The sequence below is a fragment of the Dermacentor silvarum genome, chromosome 7 (genome assembly GCF_013339745.2).
Source record: "Dermacentor silvarum isolate Dsil-2018 chromosome 7, BIME_Dsil_1.4, whole genome shotgun sequence".
NCBI classification, from domain to species: domain Eukaryota; kingdom Metazoa; phylum Arthropoda; class Arachnida; order Ixodida; family Ixodidae; genus Dermacentor; species Dermacentor silvarum.
The window spans coordinates 74,376,147-74,401,301 of NC_051160.1; the positions used below are offsets into that span (position 1 = coordinate 74,376,147).

General features: G+C 43.8%; 2 protein-coding genes across 2 annotated transcripts; both read left to right on the forward strand.

The window, feature by feature from the left end:
• The first annotated feature begins 687 nt into the window (after positions 1–687).
• LOC119458977 (uncharacterized) lies at positions 688–9,981 on the forward strand. Its single transcript, XM_037720827.2, has 4 exons — positions 688–769; positions 2,141–2,243; positions 8,212–8,510; positions 9,682–9,981. The coding sequence occupies exons 2-4, from the start codon at positions 2,162–2,164 to the stop codon at positions 9,934–9,936; spliced, it is 636 nt and encodes a 211-aa protein (XP_037576755.1). The 5' UTR covers positions 688–769; positions 2,141–2,161; the 3' UTR covers positions 9,937–9,981.
• Positions 9,982–16,550: 6,569 nt separating this feature from the next.
• On the forward strand, positions 16,551–22,380 carry LOC119459588 (uncharacterized). Its single transcript, XM_037721295.2, has 4 exons — positions 16,551–16,610; positions 17,985–18,090; positions 20,408–20,706; positions 22,077–22,380. Exons 2-4 carry the CDS (start codon positions 18,006–18,008, stop codon positions 22,329–22,331), a joined length of 639 nt encoding a protein of 212 aa, XP_037577223.1. The 5' UTR covers positions 16,551–16,610; positions 17,985–18,005; the 3' UTR covers positions 22,332–22,380.
• Positions 22,381–25,155: the final 2,775 nt, after the last annotated feature.

Sequence of the window (25,155 nt, forward strand, 5' to 3'; positions counted from 1 at the left end):
AGTGAAATGTTTGGTCGGCGTAGAGACTCAATGAATACACGAAACCGAACTTTTTCAGCTTTCTATGCCTGGTGAAGATGTAAAAAGTGAGTCTTAATTTTAGTGCTTTAGGTCATCTTCACGTTTGATAACTCTGACCTGGTTAGCGCTTATCACCCAATTTTGCCTGATCTGAAACTCATGGCGGAAGCGCTGCACCGACGCCGTATAGCGACATAAAACTCGTCCGTATACAAGAGACGGCGATTTAGTGGCCTTGCCTATACGAAAGCTATCACATGTGTTACAATTAGGCGATGGAGACGGACCTCCTTAGACGTGCGCTATCATCGCTGAAAGGAGAGCGTTGTGTCAAAATGAGATCAAATCTTAACTATTTCGCTCTCTTCGTCGCGAACCAAATAAACAGTCTAAGGCCGACCCAGATTTTGAGCCCTTGGTAGTCGGAGCGACAAATTTAGACAGTGTCACCATCACGCGAGTGGTTTTGAACTGTCAACTTTATCAGGAGGAAGAGCAACTGCAGAGCACCAAGTGAGTCGCGTTACTCGCCAGTGCAGCTACACTTTCCCTGACTGTCTGGCTGCTGCACCCCCTTCACAATGTGGCATCATGTGGTTGATACTGCTTTAAGTGTAGAAGGGTCATATTTTCTGTCACTGATCGAAATCATGCCACCGAAGCTTAAAAAACTTGAGTCCGGCGACCATCAGAATGCATTTTGCGTCCGTCCTCTGCTGGGGTTCTGTCCGACGGGTTGTCAAAAGAGGTAAGACTGACTGAGCTGTTCATAGCTTTCCTCATCTTTTTCAATGTGCAGGAGGTGTAATTAATTTATCGATGTATTTCTTTTACACTATACCTCTCATTTTCAGTATGACGGGTCGCTGACATAGTTGGCATGGGTTTGTGTTGGAGGAAATGGCACAAAGAAGAGGGCACATTGGACAACAAGATGGGTGTCCTGGCGCCCATCCTGCGGTCTATAGTCCTATGTGTTGTCTTTGATTGTGCCAGTATCTTAATCAATTAACTCTCGGAATCGTTTAAACATTAGAAATGCAAAAAAAAGAAAAATGATAAAGCAAACAGTATAAGTGCCGAGAAGAGAAGGAAGCCAGTTCTGCTTTGAAAGTAACATTAGTTTGTGGAAGCGCTTACATGCGCCAGACTCGTTTCTGCATCAGCGCTTGCGCATCCAGGACGACTGCTATTTCCAACGCACGCTCCAGCCTGCCGCCTCCCTCAGAGTCTTTTTTTGTTCTGCTACAAATAATCATAATATTCAGGGTGGCCGTTTAAAGGGAAAGTGGAAGAAATGTGTTTTTCAGCATAAATGGCCCTCATCCAAACAAATGATGCATTAGAAATACTTGAACACATTTAAGGCTCTCATTAGAATTGACTTATTGAAGTGTCCGTTTGCGTATACTACGTACGTATTCTGCACAGTGAGCCATCACAGAAAGAAATACGTGTACGGGTATGTTTATAGCCAAACTCGCATTTTCATGGCAATTTGTTTATGCCTTGAACTCATTAATAACAGGAGACACGAGAGATGTTTTGGTTAGCACAGCTCTCCACGGTCATTTCTCGCACGTTTGTTTCCAAACATGCACAATCTTCAATATGCAGGTGGGGAAGAACAGAATTAAGCTTTACGAAACATGGTATAAGTGTAAGTGAATGTAACCCTTTACACTGAGTGTAATCTGGAAATCATGGTATGCACTTCGGAATGTTCAGTTCAGACTTGCTCTACCGTTTCTATCTTCTGCATATCTATTACAATCTCTTAGTGACGTTGCTTCTCATTAAAACCCCAAGTGCTTGCGTATCTCTTCTATTGTTTGTAGAGAATTTTTTTCCATATTAAGAGTAATTCTGTCATCCTCGGCGAAGCGGCGTTTATTATTTTTTTTTTTGTGCACGAACCGAATATTCAGCGAGTTTCAAAGAATCAGTTGGTTTAATCACATTTATGCCGGTAAACTAAAAAAATCAAAACAGAGACGAGAGGACGATTGGACAAATGACCACTTTTTGCTTGTTTTTTGCTATTTATTTACTTTCTGCTGCGCAATTATGTACCAACCGTTTTGCTCTTCTGGTGCCCACCGACACGTCATCATCTTAGATTGACGAAGATCAGGTTATCATGGCAACACTCACCAGAGCACTGGCTGTGCTCTTGACCCTGCACTTATGCACTGCAGAGACTCCATTCAGCGTGTCAATTGGTAAGTGAGAATACCAATTTAAATTCTTTAGTGACCTCTCGTAAGTCTATTTGCGCGAGGCTGTATTACTGAGTCTTTCGGCTAAAAGAAAACCGGAAGGCGCGCATGTTACCCCTGGCACCAGTGCTACGGAATGTGACATAAGTGACAAAATCAAAAAGCTAGCGGGCGTTGGTGCGACATATATACGCGTGATTGTGGCTTAATAGCGGACTGCTAACTTCGGGGACAGTGAATTGATGCCGCCATCGGGGCTCGTACTTCAATTGTCTCTTTAGGTATGAGCTATTCGTCAAAGCAGCTGCTGCACCCAACAGCGTACAGCATTGCCAAGCAGTCCTGGTCAGAAAAAAAACCGGCGGGTCTCTGCTTTAAATGAGACCTTTAAATAAATCATTATTTAAAATTTTCTAGATCCCACTCATTGTGGGAATCGGTGGACGCGAATCTTTCATGAGGTTTGAGCCAAAGCAAGATGGCGAGGTACGACCACACACGCGGTGCAGGTTTCTGTGACGAAACCCTCCTCGGCCACTATGTGGTCCTTGCATCGAAAGCGGAATAATTATTCCGCATTAGACCATGTGAGTACCATCAGACCCGGTATGTTTGGTTTTTTTAAAAACGTGCCACAGCGCAACTGTCGAATGAAAGACGGACAAAAAATTGCATGACGAAAGCGAAGCGTACCTCATACTAACCTTATTAGGTAGAAGATGCGCGTACTCAGTTTTAATTAGTAAAGTGCTGCTGGTTGATGCGCCCAACGCTCCAAGCAATAAAAAGCACTAGCTTGCAAGAGGAAAATTCGTAAGGGTGTTTCATCCCTTCTATTAAGGCATGCGTACTTCTGCCTAAAGGTTAGAACATCGGCCTTCTGTGCTGGGAGGACCGGTTTCAAAACGAACGGTCGGGAATGTAATTATACAAATTTGCTTGTTTATATGTCAAAGTCATTCTCAAGGACACATAAGTAGCTAGACTGAAATATACACACCCGCAAAATAAGGGAAAGGGCCGACGAAAGCTATTCTTTCAGAATGATTACAATCAGAATATACAGAGTGATCATATTTAGGTTTTATGGAATTTAAAAAAACTCACCTGCGGCAGATAGTATAACTCTTGTCCTTGAGCTGGATTATTCGAATAGGCGGACATTTCTAGCACATGAAATCTAAACACATAATCAAATATCTTAACAGACATTCCCTAATTAACTACTTGATCGATTACTTTACGGCGCATATTGCAATTAACGAATTGTAGCCAGTGAACTTGCAAGAAGTGTCGACTTGAAATGAATTTCCAGGATGACACCAGGTTGCAGATATCATTTCCAAAAGTGCGAACGAAATACATGGGAATTCCAGTTACTTTTGTGCTTCAACGCATAAAAGAGCACTTTGTTTAAAAAAAGTGGAACAGCAGTGCATTTTTTACGGCGAGTTTGATGACGCATATCTCCAAACTGGCGTCATTTTTAAATTATTTTAAGCGGACAGGCCTTCCAATTTCACTGGCTACAATTAATAAATTTCAATATGTACCGCGAAGGAATTCATTCAAAAGTCAAATAATGGATTTTGTTAAACAGTTGAATGTGTTTCCCTTCCTCGTGCAAGTGATATTACCCTCGCTGAAATATGCATCTAAGGACTATTATTCTATGTCATCTGCAACACGCTAACTTTAAAAATTCCATGAAAGTCAAAAATGACCCCCCTGTATAATTTAATGGTTCAAGCCAAGGCGGAAGACAATCTTGCCCTCCTCGTATTTCACGCTCCTTTGTTTTTTAACGTCCAACTAACGGCGCCAAGTTTAGTCGCAGGCATCTTATACACGACGCAATGAGGTACCAAGTAACAGGGTGTCCAACCTCAGCGGAACTGAACGATTTTTTTTCAGCTGAGCCGGAACCAAGCTGATATTTGTTGTCCACCAGCTTGGAACTGAACTCGAACCGGAACTTTTTTGCGCAGCCGGGTTTGCTACTGGACCAGCCCACGGTCATTGTTCCTGAAGTTCTACGAAACAAGAGGATGCCACTTTTGTGAAGGAAGCGCGGAGAGCAGGGTTTTGCCTTGGGATTAGTCATGCGGCTAGCCAGAGTGATCTCATTGGCTCACTGAACGGAACCAATGGTCTACTCAAATGTGCACTGTACACACAATCGGCGCACACTGTCTAGGCAGACTGTCACTGAGGCTGTGTCGTCTTGTAGGGTACTTGTGCTCAGGGCATCTGCTGTGTTCAGGAAGAGTAACGAAGAAGTTGCGCTGTCCGATACGCTTGTTTCAGTCCGTACTGTACCTTGAATGACCGGTGTTCCTCCTGCAGCCCCATGGTGGCTTCATGGAAAATATTAAACGCCAAATATTACGATCAAATGACGACAACCCAATAAAGTAAAAGGAAGAACTTACTTTGTTTCGCCAGTGCAGGCCTTTTAATCGCGAATTTATTTAATTGTAGGCCTCCATCGCTATAGCGTTCTGATGGCATCAATTTTTTGTTTATGAAACTGAGTGCGCGAATACTTCTAGTAAGTGCCATAATAGAAAGCATATCGCTATGTAATGACAGAAAAAGTTATATTCACGCGAGATATTCACTTGTGCCGCTAGAGAAGAAATGCTTAAGAAATTGAGCGCGAGAGCAAGCCGGAAAAAGAAAGCAAACTGGACAGGTGTTCTATCTTGTGTCGTTGTCTAGGTTGTCTTCGTGCTCGGTTTTTAGTTATCGTATAGACAACTAGTGCAGCGGTGCGTTTTACTAAAGGTTCCACACGTTTAGTAAGTTTTGCTCACAGTCCGCACTACTTACGCATTTGCTTTTTCTACAGCTAAGGTGTAGAGTGACTTTAGGAAAGTTCGTAAACGCTTTTAGCATGATTTCATGCAGACTTGAAAGAACTGCACCATCACCAAGTATATATTAAGAGGAAAAGAGGGTGGAGGCATGTGAGGGGCAAAATAAAAATTGATATCCCTGTTTTCTACATGTTCACAGGTAAGAAACATTCATATTTATTCACCGCTGCTCTGGGAAAACCAAAACCGCGGTAATTCGATCTTCATAAGAAATAGCAGCCATGTTATGGCTCACGTTACACTGCACGGGCCGCTTTTTTCAGCCCGAGCCCGGCCTGGGCCCGTCTTCACGTTGGCCTGCAAGCCCGAGCCCGACCAAAAGTTTTATGGCGCGACCCGGGCCCGGCCCGGCCCGCCACCCCATTACCTTAGGCCCGAGCCCGGCCCGGCCCGGCTCGAAACCGGCCCGAACCCGGCCCATGACCGAAAAATACCACCGAGTGCCATTAAATAAATAAAATAAAGAAGAGAATGAAATGAATTTATTCTCCAGGCATAAATACATGTCATATGCAAATATGAACACCATTTGAGCGGTCTGAACGCAAATACCAGCGCCAAAGTAGTACGAATGACCCTGCCGAGCAGTATCGCCAGCAGTTTCCAACGGCGCGACCTTGATGCGGCCCAATCCACTTCTATCGCAGCGCCGCCACAGTATTTTCCACGTCGGGCGCCTTACTGCAAAGCATGCGCCGCCCCAGCCGCTCGTCCTACTCAACCGTATTCTAGTACACTCTAGCCAAAGCGCAGCCACGACCGGTCGTTTGCGCAGCGCATGGATGGAGTAAATGGAGAAAGAAAGCTTCTCGTTCCTCCATGGTGCAGCGTAATGCACTGCTGCTAGGCGACCAGTTGAGAACATACGTGCAATCATGGATGGACGCAGTGCCATATTTCACCCGCGTGACGAATTATCTTATCTAACCAGCCATCATTTTACCAATTCGCTTTTGAAGAATCAGCAAGTCGCGAACGCGCTTACACCGCGCTGAAAGCATTAATTTAGGTAAAGCATACAATAGCATCCTTTGGGTTGAGGTGACTTCTTTTTGGACTTTTACATTCTGTTCAAACAGCGCAAAATACGACGGAAGAAGAAAAGGGAAGTACACAGGAGTAGCACTGCTAGCTTCCAGCTGCGCCGGGGCAACAGGTCTTTCAGAGTCGAGATGCGCGAGGATAACTCGCTGCACGTTACATGCACACCATCAGAAATTCCGAGCCCAGCCCGGGCCCGGGCCAAAAAGCCCATGCCGTGCCCGAGCCCGGCCCGAGTTCTAGAAAAAACTGCCCTACCCGGCCCGGGCTTTCGGGTAAGCCCGAGCCCCTGCAGTGCTCTATCACGTATACAGAAAGTTTGAACTATTTAGGTTATTTACAGCCTTTCCAGTATATTTATGCACGCGTGCAACAGCGTTTACAAGCATGCTTTATAAACCGCGTAGGAAGTTTTCCCACTGTACCGAAATAATTCGACGTGCCACAGAAGTACCATTTCAAGATAATGGGGGACATCCAATGAGTGATATGTCAACAAACTTTCAAGAGCTTCGGTTGATTACAGGTGTTGGAAAAATTCCTGAATCAAAACGCGAGAAGCGTTGTACATTCGTCAAACACTGTTTCCCCGCCTTCAGCGAGAAATGTACGTGACGCCGAGTTAATATTCAATAATAGTAAGGCTCATATTAGCAGAAACGTGTGGGGAAAGTTTAACGTTCCTGCATTAATTAGGAGTTTCCTGAATAGTTACTACAGGATTGCGGCCGCGAGCCATATGCTGTAGGTGGGAGGGAAAGCGTAGCGATGGTGAGCCGAGAGGAAAGGTGGCTTGATGCGTGGCATGCCCGGCGTCTTCTCGCATGTGCAAGGTTGAGGTGAGGGAGCGGAGAGGCTAGCGCGCGCTAGGAAGGGTGGGAGGGGGAGCAGGGTGCGTGCGTCTCCTATTCTAACCAGCCCTATCTTGGAGGTAATCTGCGCTGGGGTCATAGGCAAGGTGACACGAAATCACTGATGGCTTCGTGGGCTCTGGTTGCCATGCCCCCAGTTCTCGTTGAAGCGAGAAGCTGCACGATACAGAATTTGCTCGCTGCCTGCTGCGCTCTCCAACACGCCAGGTTTGCGACAGCCAGCGTTCGCAGTCTTTGACTGAGGTCTGTTCTTGTTTGTCCTTAAGCGTGTGAGACGTGCTTTATAATTTAGTTTGAAAGCGAATGTTTCGTGCAATCTGTAAGGTTGATAACGCTACAACCTCGCTTCGTGTAGTTCATTGAATACTGTGCTATTGATAGCAATGTTTTTTTTTCCTTTTGTGACAAAATGTAGTTAATTTCTTGCCTTACATTGTCGTAACCTCAGTGTACTCCTTAAAATCTTGCAGGCTCTGATTTACATCCGAAGTGTGTATTCAAGCATTTACTATGTTTCTCGCCGCTGCGCCGGCCAAACAAGTTCGCACGCGGTGGAATGGCTCCGGTGTGATATATGCCCGGCGCTGGCAGCATGATAGGGGGCCAAATGCCGTTTAACAGTAAGCTGTCAACTTTTCACCGTTGCCGCGTCCGGGCCGTGCAGTTGGAACGCAGTCACGTTACTTGGGACTTATCGTCACCTATTTCTTGAAGTTCTTGTGGTTTCAGCGCTAGTTGTCCTTCCCTAAGAAGCTCCGGCATGGCCATATTTATGTTCAAGAATATGTTGTACACTTCGCGCTTGATAGGGATCAGGCTTAATATGTTTTAGAACGTAGATGGCTGCGCTAGATTTAAATTAGGTCTAATTGGTAATAAATGTAACCTGAAGACATATATTTAACAACAGGTATGTTAAAGATCGTTGCTTCAAGCCTTGTGATTTCCTGTTCCCTATAACGCAATAAGTTGCCCATGAAGATATTTTCACACATGTAATATTCTTGCTGCCATATAATGTTACCGATTATAATGCAGAAGTGTTTTCACTAACTTCAGGGGTGGTACATATCCGTCACTACGTCTTCTTCCCTCTATATTTCATGCGTTCAGGAAACGCAATTTACAGACTCTCAAAAAACTAAAATTTTTTACTGACACTGTCTTTGATCAATGCAGGACCTTGCCCTGGCATTCCCCAAGTAGATTGGACGGAGCGTATAAATGCCTACCTGAGAGGAATTCCCAACAACCTAACGCTCCCGGAATTTCTCCAAGGCAACGAAGCAATGGGCATGGATATTGGCTCCCCGACCCTTACGGGCCTTGGAGACCTGTGGGCTTACAAGCCTTACAGCAGCGCCTGCTTTGCCCAGACCACCACGTACGTCGAGGTTATCGCCTTCGCTCGCGTTCCACTTGTTGCTACCGTGAGCTGGAAGGGCTGCACCGGAGGGTCAGGGCATATGGGTATACAGGTAAGTGTCGCGTTGACTTAGATACAGTATATTACGGTTCTTAAAGCCTTGCATCAGTGACGAAGCGCGATGTGGAATCATTTGCATAGCACAATTTTCATAGCACAAATAGCACAGTCCAGTTGAATATATGAATTGTTGATGCTGACGTGAAGCTTGATGAACTACTTGGTGAAACATGGCTTCAGACAATAGGAAAGAGAACCACTCTTGTCCCTCCATCTTTCTGTACTCAAGGAAGATGTTTCTACTAGCAACGTTTCGACAAGGGGATGTGGTATCGTCAAGTCTTATCTTTGTTACTCGCTCAACATCCCATGCGCAACTAAGAAATCATAGACAGCGAATGCGCTCACCAGTAAATTTGCCGACTCAACCCTTTTGCACTTCTAGTGAGCTAAAGTCTAATGGGAAAGTTCGAGGGTTGTGGGTATTTTATATATACAAGAAACACGCGAGGAGTTTTCGCGTTTCAAATAGGTTATTTTGTTCAAAGAATAAATTTGCATCAGCATCAACTACTATTACTACACTCAATGTGCATCTTCCACTGAAAAGACTGCGAAATAGGTATCGCTTTACATACAGAATGAGTAATTTCATAAAAGTGACCTTTGTTCAAAGGGCACAAAACTTAATCATTTAGGTAAATATTGATAAGTGCTTCTTTCGAGAACCTTTATTTAATAATACCGCTTGCTTGGGAACCTTAATTGTAGAACTAGCGTCCGCTGTGCGTGAATCTTAGCTAGTATATTGTTGGCAGAAAAAGTATCAAGCCTAGAGAGCACAAAAAATAAGCAGGAATAATGTGCTAGGAAAAATAGCATTGCAATGCTAGTTGTACTGATGTGCTACTATTTTCACTGAAGCACTACACTTAGTGTAAGATATTTAAAGTTTGGTGGCTTCAGTCTTACTTGGACTTAAGCCTTAATCTACCACCGTTACTGTTTTATTACTATTGTCACCGCAAATTTCGCTATTTTAACGTATTAACTGGCCGCTTAACGTGAAGCTACGCCGTAGAAATAAACAGTGCAGTATGAGCCATTCCCAGATACGATATTTATATCAGCGAGCCTTATACGCTCTTTAGCGATCCTTATAAGCGAAATGTTTTAAGCATCATATCAACTTTATACTTCTCTCCTTTCTTCACCGTAATAAGGTGTCCAGCAGCCAGCTTCGGCTCGTCTTCAAAGTAACCCCTACGAGTGATGACCCAACACATCTAGAACTGTCAAGAATCTACCCTGTGAGCCTGGAAGACGCCGAAATGTTTATTTCCGGTGCCCCGAAGGCAATCACCAGGATGGTGCACTACACCAGCGTCATTATGAAGCATCAAATCGAGCAGTTCTGGAGCTTCCTACTTCGCATGGATGCACAGTTTCTGATCAGGGGCCAGCGCCCCCGAGCCTAAGAGATTGTAATTCTCTGACATATATGAATAAACTCTTGTAAACTGCTCCTGTTTCTTCCACTTCCCACTTGCTCTTGATAATAAACACTACACCTACCGCCCTACATTTTAGTACGTATCTTTAACATCACTTGTGATTTCCAGCTTTAAACAATGTATCCTTAGAGATCTACGCAAAATACATTAGGCAATACTGTATAGTTTCGGGTAGCTGGTATGTATTCATGGTTTCACCACGTGTTGTAACACGACTTTATAGAGAATGCCGATAATGCACGAAGTTATCAGTCCAATTCATCCCTCACTTTCTCTCCCACCAAAATAGGGAAACAAAATTAGCATTGATTGAAAAACTGTCACATCAAAGGCACCCATTTCAGTTTGGCGGATTCTCTCTAGTACATCATTCTTTCTCATTCGTTCTTACGATCTGTGTGGCACCGCATTGCTGAGTTCCAGACATACCAGCCACATTTACTACCTTTGTGCGGAATGGCCTCCGAATACATCGTTTTGAGGTGAGTGAGTGATTAAGAGTTTTACCGGAGTGTCGCGCGTTTTTTGTCTAGAAGGCCACTTCAGTCCAAATACAAATAATTTTCCTCAAGTTAGGCTATTTTGGCAGGCGCTTTATTTTTTAACATAAATTATATTTAATGAAACAGATAGTCATCGGTATTTTCAACAAACTGATGTCAGCTTGAAGTGTGCATGTTTGGACGTTGCATCTGTAATAAAATGTTGTTAGGGAAGGTAAGGAAACATGGTGCTTTCGGAGAACTCACAATGCGTTTGGTCTCTGGAACATATGATTTCAGCAAAGCGTTCGATGGTGTGTGCCTTGACAAGCTAATTGCAAAGTTAGAGTCAATTATTGTAAACGGAAACATTACACCCTGCACTAGAGATTTTTTATCAGAAAGTTCAGAGTTGGTTTTCCATGATCAAGCATCATCGGATATAGTTCCTGCCACATCTGGCTTTCCCCAGGGCTCGGTCTTGGGGCGCTTACTGTTTTTAATTTACATCAATGACATCGTCACTAACATAGAATGCAGCATAAAACTTTTTACAGACGATTGCATTATACACTCGTATATAAAGAAATAAGAAGTTATGAAGACCACCTCACCTTGAAAAGATGCCTTAACGTGATAAAGGCCTGGTTTGAACAATGGCAAATGTTTTTAATGCCAAGAAGGTGTCAATGGTAGTAACAACAAAGGACATTAAGTCAGAATTCCCCTACTTTCTTAGTGGAACAACCTTAACTAAAGTTCAGCAACACAAGTGTCTAGGACTGACCCCAGCACCTGACTTGAAATGGGACAAGCACGTTGCCAGCATTACGTCGGCAGCCACTGGCAAGCTTTTCTTCCTTAAGAGGTCCCCGAAATCTGCGCCCAGTCATATCAAGCTGCTATGCCGCAAAACATTTGTGCGGCCAGTACCAGAATATGCCAACACGGTTTCGTTTCCTCACACAAAGACAAACATAACCGAAGTGGAAAAAGTTCAAAGGAAACCAATACGGTTTTTTCACAAGTACAAAAACAATGACTCGCCCACAAATCTTCCGGCTTCATCTGGAATGGACACACTGGTAATCAAAGCAAAGCAAGATCGGCTAAAATTATGCATAACCTGTTGCGCAACCGTTTAACATAAATTCTTCAAAATATATTACTTTCTCTGCGTCCTGCCAGATGTGGCAGGAACTGTATTTCACGCCATAAGCACAATAAAAGGTTAGTTGGGTACCCTTGTATAACGTACACATTTAGATGCTATTTTTTTCCTACTGCTGTTAGAGAGTGGAACAACCGTGACTCAACAGTAGCTGATATAGAATCACCATCAATATTTAGTAACATGATAGAAGAGAGTAAGGAATAACTGCTAGAACAACTTTCTCTTTAAGCAAATTTGTTGTTTACATTGTTTAGATCAATCTCTTATGGTATGTTATGTTTATTAAGTTCTACACTGTTAGGTTGTAAATAGTTGTGTTGCATCTATATTTCATGAGATTGTATTGTATCACAATTCACTCGATTTATCACATTTGTCTTCTTCTTAGATAGTGTTAGAGTTGAGTTCACTAAATAAATGCATGAAACGGTGTCTTATTTTGCATTTGTATCATTCCAGACTATACTGCCTAGCTGCATGTCGCGTATCTAGTTTGTTGTACTTTGTATATGCATTCTATAATAGTTACTTGTTGGGCTAGTTGGGCTCAACGGTGAGGTAAAAAAGGTGTGCGCCTGCATTTCCGGCTGTCATTCTTCTTTGACATTTCACTGTGCGGCTGAAACGTCAGTAAAGTCGTGTTATTGTTTTTTTCTCTCTTTTTTACTCCGTTCTCCTGTCCTTTGAATTATATATATATATATATATATATATATGTGTGTGTGTGTGTGTGTGTGTGTGTGTGTGCACGTGTATAGTTATACGCATCTCGTGACGGAACATGCATTTCGTGACGGGTCTATAACATATATTATATGACATGCTTATGTAGGGATATGCATATTTCCGCAGCATTAATTCGAAATTATATTGCTGTTTATTACTTAATCTTGTCATTAAATCTTTCATTTATTTTATATTTTATTTCATTTTTTTCACACACTCATAGAATTTGTATAAAATACGCCTGCCGACGAACACAAAGAATACAACGTGTGCAAAGAATTCAATTGTTCGCAGTTCATTCAACTCGGAGGTTAGTGGAGGTCACAGTGCAGGAGTCCTTTAAGCCAGGGAGGGTGTATGACCGTCTTTGTGGTCAAATACCAACCTGGCAGCAGCGACCGCTCGCATCCCTTTTGTTAATATGTTTTTTCACAATGCCACTGTATGTACACACAGCTTTGTATCCCTTTATGGCACCACTGTACATGCCTGTCGCTTTTGATGTACCTTGACATGAGCTATCAGATGTGTCGACACTCACGACGCTACTAAATCCCGTCAGTCACGCCCGCATGCTTTTTGTTAATACGTTTTCAATAATCCCACTCCATACACGCCCAACTCTGTACCCCTGTATAGCACCACTGTACATGCCCATCGTTTTGATGATTTTGACATGGGTCATTGCACGTGTTGACATCCATGACGACACGAAATCTGTGCACACCTGTGGTCATGGGCTATTCACGATTTAGGAGCTTGTTTTCACAGCCTTGTTGTATTCACTTTTTTCAATAATTCCACTCTGTGCACGCGCAGTTTTCCATTTACGTGTTCGTTGTATTCTTTTTTTACTTTGTATTTATTTTTTTCACTTTGTATATTTTTTTTCTTGTCTCTTTTCACCCTTACGGCAAAAAGGTATAAATTGAGCTCTGTATGCTTGTACACGCACTCTTGATGAAGGCCGGACCCCGGCCGAAACGTCAGTAAAGTCTTGTTATGTTTTTTCCTACGTGCTTCTATTTTTTGAACTATATATATATATATATATATATATATGCTCTTGTCAAGCATGCTGCATACCGAACAGGCACGTGTACATCAAAGGCGGTTGCGCAAGAAGTAAAATAAAATTTAGCATCAAGTAATGACATACACACTCACTTATACACCTATATCTGTTCTTGATAAAGAAGGCTTCAAGTGCAAGTCGAGAAGTTCGAGGCATTGCCACTCCTGTCCAGACAGGTAGTCTCCTAAAATCGAGCGTCACACCCACACGCGGTGACATGGGCCACCAAATGCGCGCCCTTATCCTCTTTTATGTTTATTTTTTGCGCATGTTCTCATAGGCGGTCGTTCGCGCAACGTTCGCTTTGGCCGACACACAACTATGCCATCCCCTTGCACCCTTGTGGACAGTTCGCGCAAAAAATTCTCCAATATTCTCCAATAGATGAAATCCAAATGAATATTATACATTGTCTATGTTGAGTGGAACTGGAACAAAAAAGCCATTTGCTCGAGTTCTCGCTAGCCAACTGAAAAACAGATGCTGTGAACCGAAGACATGACGCCTCCCTTCGACCTGCCTGATAAATTATCATCCGAAAGGGTTTTTACATAGTTATGTGGACTCTCGTCATAAGTTCTATCCATGAACAGCCGCTTTGCTGTAGTTTGCTGCATATTGAAAGCTTCAGCCGTTTCAAATAATTGTAGCGTGACCACACTGAATTCGCTCAACAATACCTGAACGGTTTTCTGAATGTGTTAATGGAAGTCTCGATAAGCATGAAATGCAACATATTCTGTTGCAGTCATTACTTCCTTTTGATGTAGCGGTAGCATGCGGGCTAACGCTTTAATCTTTCTATACGTGGATGAATGACAAGATCTGACGTAACAAATTGCGCGCGCGAGCGGAAGTTTAATGGGTTTTGAGTGCTGCCCGATCGATCCGCGTTCACATCATGCCCGCCCTGCACAAGATACCTCCATGTTAGCGAAGCATTAAGCATTGTAGACTTCTCACTTTATCCTGAAAAGAAAACGACTTTTCTTCGTTGACGCTCTGAGATTTACTCACTCCTCTATAAATGAAAATTAAGGGAGGCAGAGGAATGCAAAGACGCTGGCGCCGAAAAGCTGGGACCGCTTACCGTGCCTGGCATCTACCGGCTGGAAGCAGAGCTACTCGATGCACCCTGGCATTGTCGAACATACTATGAACGCTCGGGCGTGCGCAGTGTTCGCACCTTAATATTTGTAAACCGGGGTTAGCACGCACCGGCGTGCCAGGCATTTCGGAGGCCACTGGCAGGCTTCGCAATAGCGCCGCCAGATGCCGGCAGCTGTCCTTAGGGAGGCCCAAAAGAGGAGTCCTGCTGCAGCACACGCCTCATATATAACTTGTTACGAAGGTGGCAATAAGTTGTGTCGCTATATTTGTTCAACATGTTCAAGCAGAACCGTCGACAGTCATCACGAGATGGGTTCTGCCGAATATTAGGTATTTGAATTGGTCACAGTACGTTTATGTGTGTATTGTGTACACATAATCATTGCATGAGAGTATAGTTGTAGTCTGTGTGGTGAACAAACTTGAGCAATTCGTAATATTACCAATTGGAGACGACAAAAATACACACAATTGCCCGCATCGGATTTAGCTGTATAGAATTTAATTACCGGTTCACGTAAACTACACTTCACAAACATTCCAACGCGTGTGTTGAAAGTGCTCTTGCTTTTCTTACTTTTAAATCTGTGCCACGAATTACAAAGAGTTATTAACGGCGTTTTGCTAAATAATCTTGTTCGAGGTTGGTGGTGACGATAAATTGCGAGCGCTTGGCATCCGACGCGCGAAGAATTACATACGATGGTGGCCGTGCAGAGTCATGTGAATGAAGTTGGTGTCTTGGCACTGTCCCAAACCGGGAGAGCAATTTTCAAAATGCGGTCATCTCGAAATACTTGTAGCATTTACGTGGCGCTCACTAGACGTGAACAAAATTTTCGCCTTTCGTTTTAATGACCGTCAAAGTGGAACAGTGTATGTGGGTGAACTGTTGGAAGCTGGTCACGTGGTAGAGGCAGAGAAAGAAAGGAAGAGCTTGGAAGAGTGTGTAAGTATGCACACACACGAACATGCACCCACGCACACACACACACACGCACACACACACACACACACACACACACATATATATATATATATATATATATATATATATATATATATATGCATTGCCGCTGACGGAAATAGTCTCAGCGCCACCGCCAGTTGCACGTAACCCCCCGAAGGTGCAGGACGTGTAACGGGTCTCCGATATCCTTGCAGTCATAGGGCATCCGTCGCGTCTCTGGAGTTCTTAATAAACCTACATGCGCGGGACGCACATCCATCGCCGGTACCATGACAACACGGTGGCGGTGGCGCCACGGTGCGATTGCCCATATAATTGCTAAAGAAATAACAACGGTATAATTCTTAAACGTTTCCTTAGCGTAGAGGCTCGATGCACCAGGCACCGAAATTTTCCAGGTTTCCGTGCGTGGTGGGCATGCAAAAAGTGAGATTTTAATTTTAGTGGTTGAGGCCATCTTCACGTTTGATAAATATTACCTGGCTAGAGCATATTAATTCCATTTTGCCTAATCCTAATCTCACCCCGCAAGCGCTGCACCGTCGTCGTATAACGACATCAAACTCGTCTGTACGCAAGAGAAGGCGATGTAGTGGCCTTGTCTATACGAAAGCTTTCATATGTGGTGCAATTAAGAGACGCAGACATGCGCTATATCATCGCTGAAAGCGGAGCGTTGTGTCAAAAAGAGATCTAATCTTACCCTTTCGCTCTCTTCGTAGCAACCCAAATAAACAGTCTAAGGCCGACCCAGATTTCGAGTGCTCGGTAGTCACAGCAACAAATTTAGAAAGTGTCACCGTTGCGCTAGTAGTGGCTTTGAAGTGTCAACTTTATCAAGGGGAAGTGTAACTGCAAGAGCACACAGGGAGTTACGTTACTCCCCACTGCAGCTACAGTTTTCACGATTATCTGGTTGCTACACCCGTTTCGCACTGCGGCATCATGTGGTTGATATGGCTTCGAGTGTAGGAGGGTGATATTTCATATCACTCACCGAAAACATGCCAGGGACGCTTAAACAGCCGAGTGCGGCGGTCACCAGAACGCAGTTTACGTCTGTCCTCTGCTGGGGTTCTGTCCGAAGCGTTGTCACAAGAGGTAAGATGGAATGAGCTGTTCATAGCTTTCCCCACGTGTCTGGACCTGCAGAAGGTTTAATTGATTTATCCGTGTAATTCTTTTACACGGTACCTTACGTATTCAGCTTGAGTGGTTGCTGGAATAGTTGTCACGGGTTCGCGTTGGAGGAAACGACACAAAGACGGCATACATACGACAGCAGGATAGGTGTCGTGGCTGCCATCCTGCTGTCAGCCTTATGTGTCAGCCCTATGTGTCGTCTTCATTTGTGCCAATATCCTAAGCAATGATCTGTCGGAAACTTTTAAATATTATAGACACACAAAAAATTATCCAACACATTGCTTGAGTGGCGAGAAGAAGCAAACAAGTTCTGGCTTTGAAAGTCACATTAGTTCGTGGCAGCGCTTAGGTAGGCCAGTCTGATTTCTGCGTCAGAGATTGCGCATTGCCAACGCACGCTCCGACCTGCTAGATTACTGACAGCTTTTATTTTGTGCTACAAATATTCATAATACGAGGGGAAAGTGGAAGAAATATGTTTTGGCTATAAATGACCCTCAGCAAAAAAATTCGTTAGAAATGCTTGAACACATTTCAAGGCCCTCATTTGAACTGACTTATTGAAGTGTGCGTCTTAGCTCCTATGCTCGTCTCCTCGTCTGCATATGCATAATGTACCTACATATTCCGCACAGTGAGCCACCACAGAAAGAAGTACGTCTACGGATATGGTTACGGCAAAACTCGCATTTCCTTCCTAATTTTTGTATGCCTTCAACTTAATAGTTCATTATTACCACGAAACACGTGGGAAATTTTGTGTAGCAGAGCTCTGCGCGGTCATTTTTCGCGCATTTCCTAATCTGCAGAGTCCTAAATCCGTTGGTAGGGAAGAACAGAATTAAGCTTAAGTTTTATGGAACGTTTTATAAGTGTAAGTAAATGTAATTATTTCGCTATAAGCAGGAAGTCACGGTATACAGTTAGTAATGTTCAGTTTAGACTTGCTGTACCGTTACTATCTTCTGCATATCAATGCCTATTGCATGCTATTAGTAGCGTCGCTTATCATTAAAACCCCAAGTACTTGCGTATCCTCTTCGACTGTTATTGAGAATAAGTTTTCCCATATTAAGGTTAATACCTTCCTCGACGCAGTGGCCTTTTTTTTCTATACGTGAACACAAGATTCAGTGAACTTCAAAAAATATTAGTTGGTTTACCCATGTTTGTGTGGGGGAAACTAAGAACATCAAAAACATAGATCATAAGACAATCGGACAAGCGTACTTTTTTGTCTGTTTTGTTTTATTTATTTGCGCTATGCTGCGGATTAACGTACCAACTGTTTTGCTCTTACTGGTCCCTACCGACACGCCATCATCGCAGATTGACAAACAACAAGTTACCATGGCAGCACTCACCAGGGCACTGGCTGTACTCTTGACCCTGCAATTCTGCACTGCTGAGGATACTCAATTCAGCGTGTCAATTGGTAAGTGTGATTACCAAGTTAATTTATTTAATGACCTTTCGAATGTATTTTGCATCTCGGGTTATAAAGGCGGCCCTCATACGTTATGTGCGTGAGGCTGTATTACTGCCTCTTTGGCGTAAAAGCGCAATGGCAGGCATGCATGTTGCCCCCGGCCCCCGTGCTACGGAATGTGACATAAGTGACAATCGTCTCAAAAAGCTACTTGGCGTTGGCGCGATACTGGTATGCCTGCGATTGTGGCTTAATTGTGGACTGCTGTGCTCGGGAACAGAGGATTGATACCACCATCTGGGACTCACAGTTAAATTGTCTTTGTACGTATGAGCTATTCCTCAAGACAGCAGCTGCACACAGCAGCATACAGCAGCACCAAGTAACCACGGTCAGGAAAGTCTGGCCGGGTCTGCAAAGAGAGCTTCAATTTAAAATTTTGCAGATCCCACCCACTGTGGGAATCTGTCAATGCTAATCTTAATGAGGGGCGAGCAAGGCAAGATGGCGATTTACCACGAGACGTACACGCGGTGCAGGGCGATCCGAGAAGTATGGTGGCTTGATGAAAAGTAACGTTGGGCTTTATGCGGTGGTCTGCTTGCGCTCGCGAGGGAGAAAGGCGGGGAGGGTGCTTGCCGTCTTCTCGCGCGCGCAATCCGTTCTCCAGGATGCGCGTGACGGCTCCGCATTTTTAAAGTGGTGACACGGTCTGACGATTTCGGCGCATACGTCAAGGCGACAACGCCAGGAACAAAGAATATTTGCCACTTGTATTAGGGCACCGAACGCGGCTCACCGTATGACGGTGTGCGTTCTTTTTCTTCTTGCTGTATGGCAACAGTAACTATATGAATCCTCGAGGTGCACGACTCTCCACCGTCGTAGCCGTGACGTTTCCTATAAAGTTAGCGTGCGTTAAGGTCGCGCCATGTGCTGTAGGTGCGAGGGAAAGCGTGAGATGGTGAGCCGAGAAGGATGGTGGATTGATGCGCGACATGCCCGGCGTCTTCTCGCACGTTCAAGGTTGGGGTGAAGGAGTGGAGAGGCGAACGCGCGCTAGGAGGGCGAGGGCAGCATGGTACGTGTGTCTCCTGTTCAACCCCGGTCAAGGCTGTGCTAGAGAGCCTACATGAAACAGCGTTGAATGTAGGCTCCCTAGGCTGTGCATGGCGCGAGCGCTCTCTATCTTTTAGTTAATCTGCGGTGTGTTCAAAGGCTAGGAGAGCGGATACCACTGATGGCTTCGTGGGCTTTGTGTTTTCGCGCGCCTAGTTCGCGTTGAGGCGAGAAGCCGCACGATGTAGAATTTGCTCGCTGATCCTACTTGTGCTCTGCAGCAACGCAGCGTCTTGACAGTGAGTGTTCCCGGTCATTGAGTGAGGTCGGTTCTTGTTTGCTCTTAGGCGCGTGACACCATGCTTCATAATTTAATTAGTAAGCGAATGTTTACTGTGATCTATAAGGCTGATAAACGAACAACCTTACTTCATGTAGCTGCTGAACGCTGTGCTATCGATATCAGTGCTTTGCCTTTTGGGATAAAGTGTTTTTTTTTTTTGGCATAGTCGTAACCTCAGTGCACTCCTTCAAATATTTCACGCTGTGATTCGCATCTGAACTATGCATTCCAGCATTTACTATGTTTCTCACCTATGCCGGCCAAAAAAACTCGCACGTCGTCGAACGGCTCCGGTGCGAGATATTCCCGGCACTGGCGACATGAGAGGGAGCCAAATGCTGTAAGCGGTGTACTTTTCGATGCTGCCACGTCCGGGCCGGGCGTTTGTACGCACTAACTTTAGCTCGGAGTTATCGACACCTTTTTTTGTGCAGTTTTAGTGGCTTCAGCGCTAGCTACCAACACTAAGGAAGCTCCGCGATGTCCGTACTTATGTATCCTCGCTCATGTTCAAGAATATTTTGTATACTGCACGCTTGATAGGGATCAGGTGTAATGTTCTTTGCAACGTAGGCGCTGTGCCAGATTTCAATTAAGCTTAAGTTTTAAATAAATGTCGCCTGCTGGCACATGTTCAAGAATAGTTAAGTTACAGATTATTGCTTCAAGCCTGGTGATTTCATGTTCCCTTATAACGCAATACGTTGCCTATGAAAATATCTTCACAAAAGTAACATTCTTGTAGCCATGTGATAATACCGAATAGATTATACGAGTTCTTTGACTCACGTTACTATAGGGATGGAACATGCCTGTCAGTATATTTTCTTCTCGGAATGTGCCATGTGTTCAGGATGCTTGTTTTACAGACTCTCCAGATACTATAAAATAAATTATTGTCGCTGCCTTTGATCAATGCAGGACCTTGCCCTGGCATTCCCCAAGTAGATTGGACGGAGCAGATAAATGCCTACCTCAGGCGAATTCCGAACAACCTAACTCTCCCGCACTTCCTCGAAGGCAACGAGATAATGGGCATGGAGATTGGCTACCCTACCGTGACGGGCCTGGGAGACCTGTGGGCTTACAAACCTTTCAGCAGCGCCTGCTTTGCCCAGACCACCACGTACGTCGAGGTTATCGCCTTCGCTCGCGTTCCACTTGTTGCTACCGTGAGCTGGAAGGGCTGCACCGGAGGATCAGGGCATATGGGAATACAGGTAAGTGTCGCCTTGGCTTAGACATGCTTCGGTGAGTAAAGCCTAGCATCATGACGAGGCGCGATGTGGAATCATTTGCGTAGCACAAATTGAACAGTGAATGTTTATACATGAATTATTGACGTTGACGTGTAGCTAAATGAGCTATTGGCTGAAACATTGCTTCAGAAAGCAGGAGAGGGAAACACTTTTGTCCCTCCACCTTCCAGTATTCGAGGGAGATGCTTGTAGAACCAATGTTTCCACGAGGCGGCGTGTTATCATCAGAACTTATTTTTGTTCCTGACTCCCATTTCCATGCGCAACTGAGAAATTATAAACAAGGAATGCGCTCCCGAGTTAGTTTGCTGACTCATACTTTCTGCAAACCTAGTGAGCGAAAGTCTAACGTGAAAGTGCGAGGGCTATCGGATATATATATATATATATATATATATATATATATATATATATGTTTGTGTGTGTGTGTGTGTGTATACAATAAGTATGCCAGGATTTTATGGATTTCAAATAGGTTATTTTGTTCATTCAGCAATTTTTTCACCCGCCGTGGTTGCGTAGTGGCTTTGGTGTTGCTCTAATAAGCCCCAACAAAACTCCTGCATACCGTGCATTGGGTGGTCAAAATTAAACCGGAGTCCCCCACTACGGCTCTGCCTCATAATGATATAGGGGATTTGGCACGTAAAACAGCAGGATTTTATTTTGAATTTCAATTAGCACACTTGCAGCAAGATCACCCACTCTAACTTGATCTACCACTGAAAGAATTGCGAAATGGCTGTTATTTACTTACAGAATGAGTAATATTGTTAAAGTGACTTTTTTTAAAGGACATTAAACTGAATCATTCTAATAAACATTCATAAGCGCCGCACGCTATTCTAATAGTACAACTTGCTTGTGTATTTAAATTGCCGAGCTAGCGTCCGTGCTGCGTAAACATTGTCTAGAACAAAGCAGGAAACGGGCATCAAGCCTCCACAGCACAAAATGATAAGCACAAAATAAATGCCCGGAGAAATGTTATTTCTACGCTAGTTGAACTGATGTGTTGCTCTTTCCAGTGAGCCATTGTACTTATTGCAAGATTTTGAAGTTTAGTATCTTGAGTCCTACTTTTACTCTAACATTATTCTACCACCGTTACTATTTCGACGCTATTCTCAGCGCATTATCCCGCCATCTTAACGTATTAAGTGGTCCTTTCCAGTGAATCTACGCCGTAGAAATACCCAGAGCAGTCTGGACAATTCCAAGATTCAATATTTATATCAGCGATCCTTATAGGCATTTTCCGAAAGGCGCCGCAATATGATTTTAAGCATAATATTAACTTTATACTTCTGTTCTCTCTTCACGGTAATAAGGTGTCCAGCAGCCAGCTTCGGCTCGTCTTCAAAGTAACTCCTACGAGTGATGACCCAACACACCTAGAACTGTCAAGAATTTACCCTGTGAGCCTCGAAGACGCCCAAATGTTTATTTCCGGGGCCCCGAAGGCAATCACCAGGATGGTGCACTACACCAGCGTCATTATGAAGCACCAAATCGAGCAGTTCTGGAGCTTCCTCCTTCGCATGGATGCACAGTTTCTGATCAGCGGTCATCGTCACCGAGCGTAAGAGAGATTTGTAATCCTCTTGCATGCATTAATAAACTCATTTAAACTGCCCTCGTGTTTCTTCCACTTCCTAATTGCTCTTGATAATAAACACTGCATCTGCCCCCCTACACTTTTACCTCGTATCTGTTTCACCAATTGTGATTTGTACTTCCTTATAATGTATCCTTAGAGATCCACGAAAAGATATATTCGGCAATATCATCTAGTTTCGAGTAGTTGGTATGTATTCGTGGTTTCACGTACGTGTTTCGACACAGCTTTGTTAAAGAGGATGCCGATAATACAGGAAAATATCAGTGGCGTTAAACAATCATTCTCTCGCCCGCCTAAACGTGGGAACAAGATCAACAGTGGTTTAAGAAATGCCACATTAAATGCGCCCTTTTCAGTTTAGCGGACTTTCTCAGCTACATCATTCTTTCTCCTTAGTTTTCCGTTCGGTAATGCACAGAATTGCTGTGTTCCAGGCATACAGGTCACATTTACGACCTTTGTGCAGAACAGACTAAATAATATATGGTGTTTGAGTGATTCAGCGATTCAGAGGTTTAACGGTCTGTCGCACGGTATTTTGTCTGGAAGAGCACTTCAGTCCAAATACAAATAATTTTCTTCAAGTTAGGCTATTTTTGCATGTCTTTTATTTGTGTAATAAAAATTACACATATTGAAATGAACTGGTCATCGGTAGTTCCAAAGAAATGATGTCAGGATCAGGCATACATATTTGGTCGTTGCATCTGCTATAAAATCTCGTTTGAAAAGTTAACAAAACATGATGCCAAATTCAGAGCACTTACAGTGTGGTTGGACTCCGGAACATATGCAGATTCGGCGCGATGGTTCTTAACAAGAATAAAACAAGATATATATTTATGTGGGATATCTCTTGTTAAATTTTAGCTCCAGTTTGTAACAAGATCCAGCAAAAACCAAATGTACCGTGGCCTCATTTTTATAAGCAAGAATGGGTTTTGCTTCAAGCGCTATAGGCGTCATTAAAGATGAAGAGACACACTGCCACTCGAAAATGACGCGTGCATTCTTTCCGTAAGTAAAAAAAAATAGGATTCGATAACGCCCGGCCTGCGCTTGATACAACATAGCTGGCTGTGTTACTCCAGCTGGATCACACCAACTTACACAGATGTGAAGCAGTTAACTCATCTTATCTCTATATAGCCAACGACTACCAGTTTTCTTTTGTTATGATCGCAACAGTGACTTTTATTTTCTAAAATTCATAACAGTAACATACACAGAAAGAGATGAATGCATGAGTTGTTTAATATATATTGTTTTGCAGTATCTGATTCAAAGTTTTTTCCTGGAGTGTATGCGGTGTCAGAAATGAATTTCACGAAACAATGGATGTACTTGGAGGAGAAAACAAACAGGACGTGCAAAAAATGTAATGTTGCTTTTATAATACAGAGTTAGAGACTCTATCGGCTCTCGGGCCTCGTAATATGCATACTTGAAATCAAATCCTACGCACCTTAACATAAAAGACAGGAAAATAAGGAGTGACATTAACTTTATTATACAAAAGGCCCTTTGTCCAAGTTGGCGCTATTAACTCGTCATTTTATTTGTTAGGTTCGGGTTGGATATTAGAGTAAAATAGGATCACACGCCATTGAAGCCCTCCTACCATTATATACTACTACTGTATGCCCGTAAATGTTCTATCCAATGGGATCAATTTTAGTAAACGGCCGGTGCCGTTTTGACTGCAACAGCCAAACTCAGTTTGTAACTCAATTTGAGCTCCAACCTGAGTTTCATTTGGAGGACATCTGTTGGTCGGTTCATTTTATTACGCTGATGACTCCGATTATCGTCATCAACGTTATAGACCGATTTTATAATTCGCAAATGCGCTTCTCTGCCCGTCACAATTGCTGAACAAATGGCGGCACCGCTAAACGCTTCGATCAAGACGAAGAGCTTGCTCAATATGCTAGGGCTTGCCTTTGCAGTGTAGTTTCAACATAAGATCTGAATACTTTCACTCCCCTTCCTTCTTCTCTGGTGCTGAGTCCACCAGCTCAGTTCAGCCCCTACGGCTTTCCAGTAAATAAAATCTCTTTCTCTCTTTATCACGAGAGCCGCGCCTACATTTGTGGTGTGATAATATGTACACTTTGGAAGTGCTTTCACATGCTGTTTTCCTAAATGACTAGCAGCACCATGAGTTTCATAGTGTATTAAAGAAATTCCTCCTCGACATTTTGCTGACTTTCCATGAAGGAGATGTTCAGGAGAAATCAGGCCACCGGTTCGCGTGATCCTGGAGGCGCGTGACTGGATTTTACACATGACTTTATAAAATAAGCGCAATGGTAATAACTGCGTTGATTTACAATGCCTACAACTACGACGGCAAGAAATATCACGAAGTTCACGCACGTTCTTTTCAAGCGCATCGATACGGATGCTCCACACAGAGCTACAGTATAGCCGCTGGTGCAGCGCACGACGTTTTTTAGCGCTCGCTGCGCTTACATTGCTACCTGCAACCACTGAAGTAGGCAAATAAGCTCACAAACATTGAACCGACGTCTTGAAACAAGCGGACCTCTTTGACACTCACATTTCCGGGACTTATCGGGTACTCAAAAGAGCTTGGTCTTGCGCGATATTTTTCGCGACTGTAGTGCAAGTCGCTAGCAACAGTGTCCTTGACGCCCACGTGTCGGCGCCAAAGGACTCATTGTAACCGATCTCGACGCTGAATTGCATTCGTTGAAGCCAAAGCCCTCAGCCATGCCGCATCCAGAAAGCATCTACTCAAGTTCACGACTGTAAAGGAGCAGCTC

Excerpts from the sequence above, each read along its gene's own strand:
- LOC119458977 (XM_037720827.2), top strand. The coding sequence starts at position 2,162 with ATGGCAACACTCACCAGAGCACTGGCTGTGCTCTTGACCCTGCACTTA. Across the intron at positions 2,244-8,211 it reads TCCATTCAGCGTGTCAATTG|GACCTTGCCCTGGCATTCCC; the intron begins GTAAGTGAGAAT and ends TGATCAATGCAG. Across the intron at positions 8,511-9,681 it reads CAGGGCATATGGGTATACAG|GTGTCCAGCAGCCAGCTTCG; the intron begins GTAAGTGTCGCG and ends CACCGTAATAAG.
- LOC119459588 (XM_037721295.2), top strand. The coding sequence starts at position 18,006 with ATGGCAGCACTCACCAGGGCACTGGCTGTACTCTTGACCCTGCAATTC. Across the intron at positions 18,091-20,407 it reads TCAATTCAGCGTGTCAATTG|GACCTTGCCCTGGCATTCCC; the intron begins GTAAGTGTGATT and ends TGATCAATGCAG. Across the intron at positions 20,707-22,076 it reads CAGGGCATATGGGAATACAG|GTGTCCAGCAGCCAGCTTCG; the intron begins GTAAGTGTCGCC and ends CACGGTAATAAG.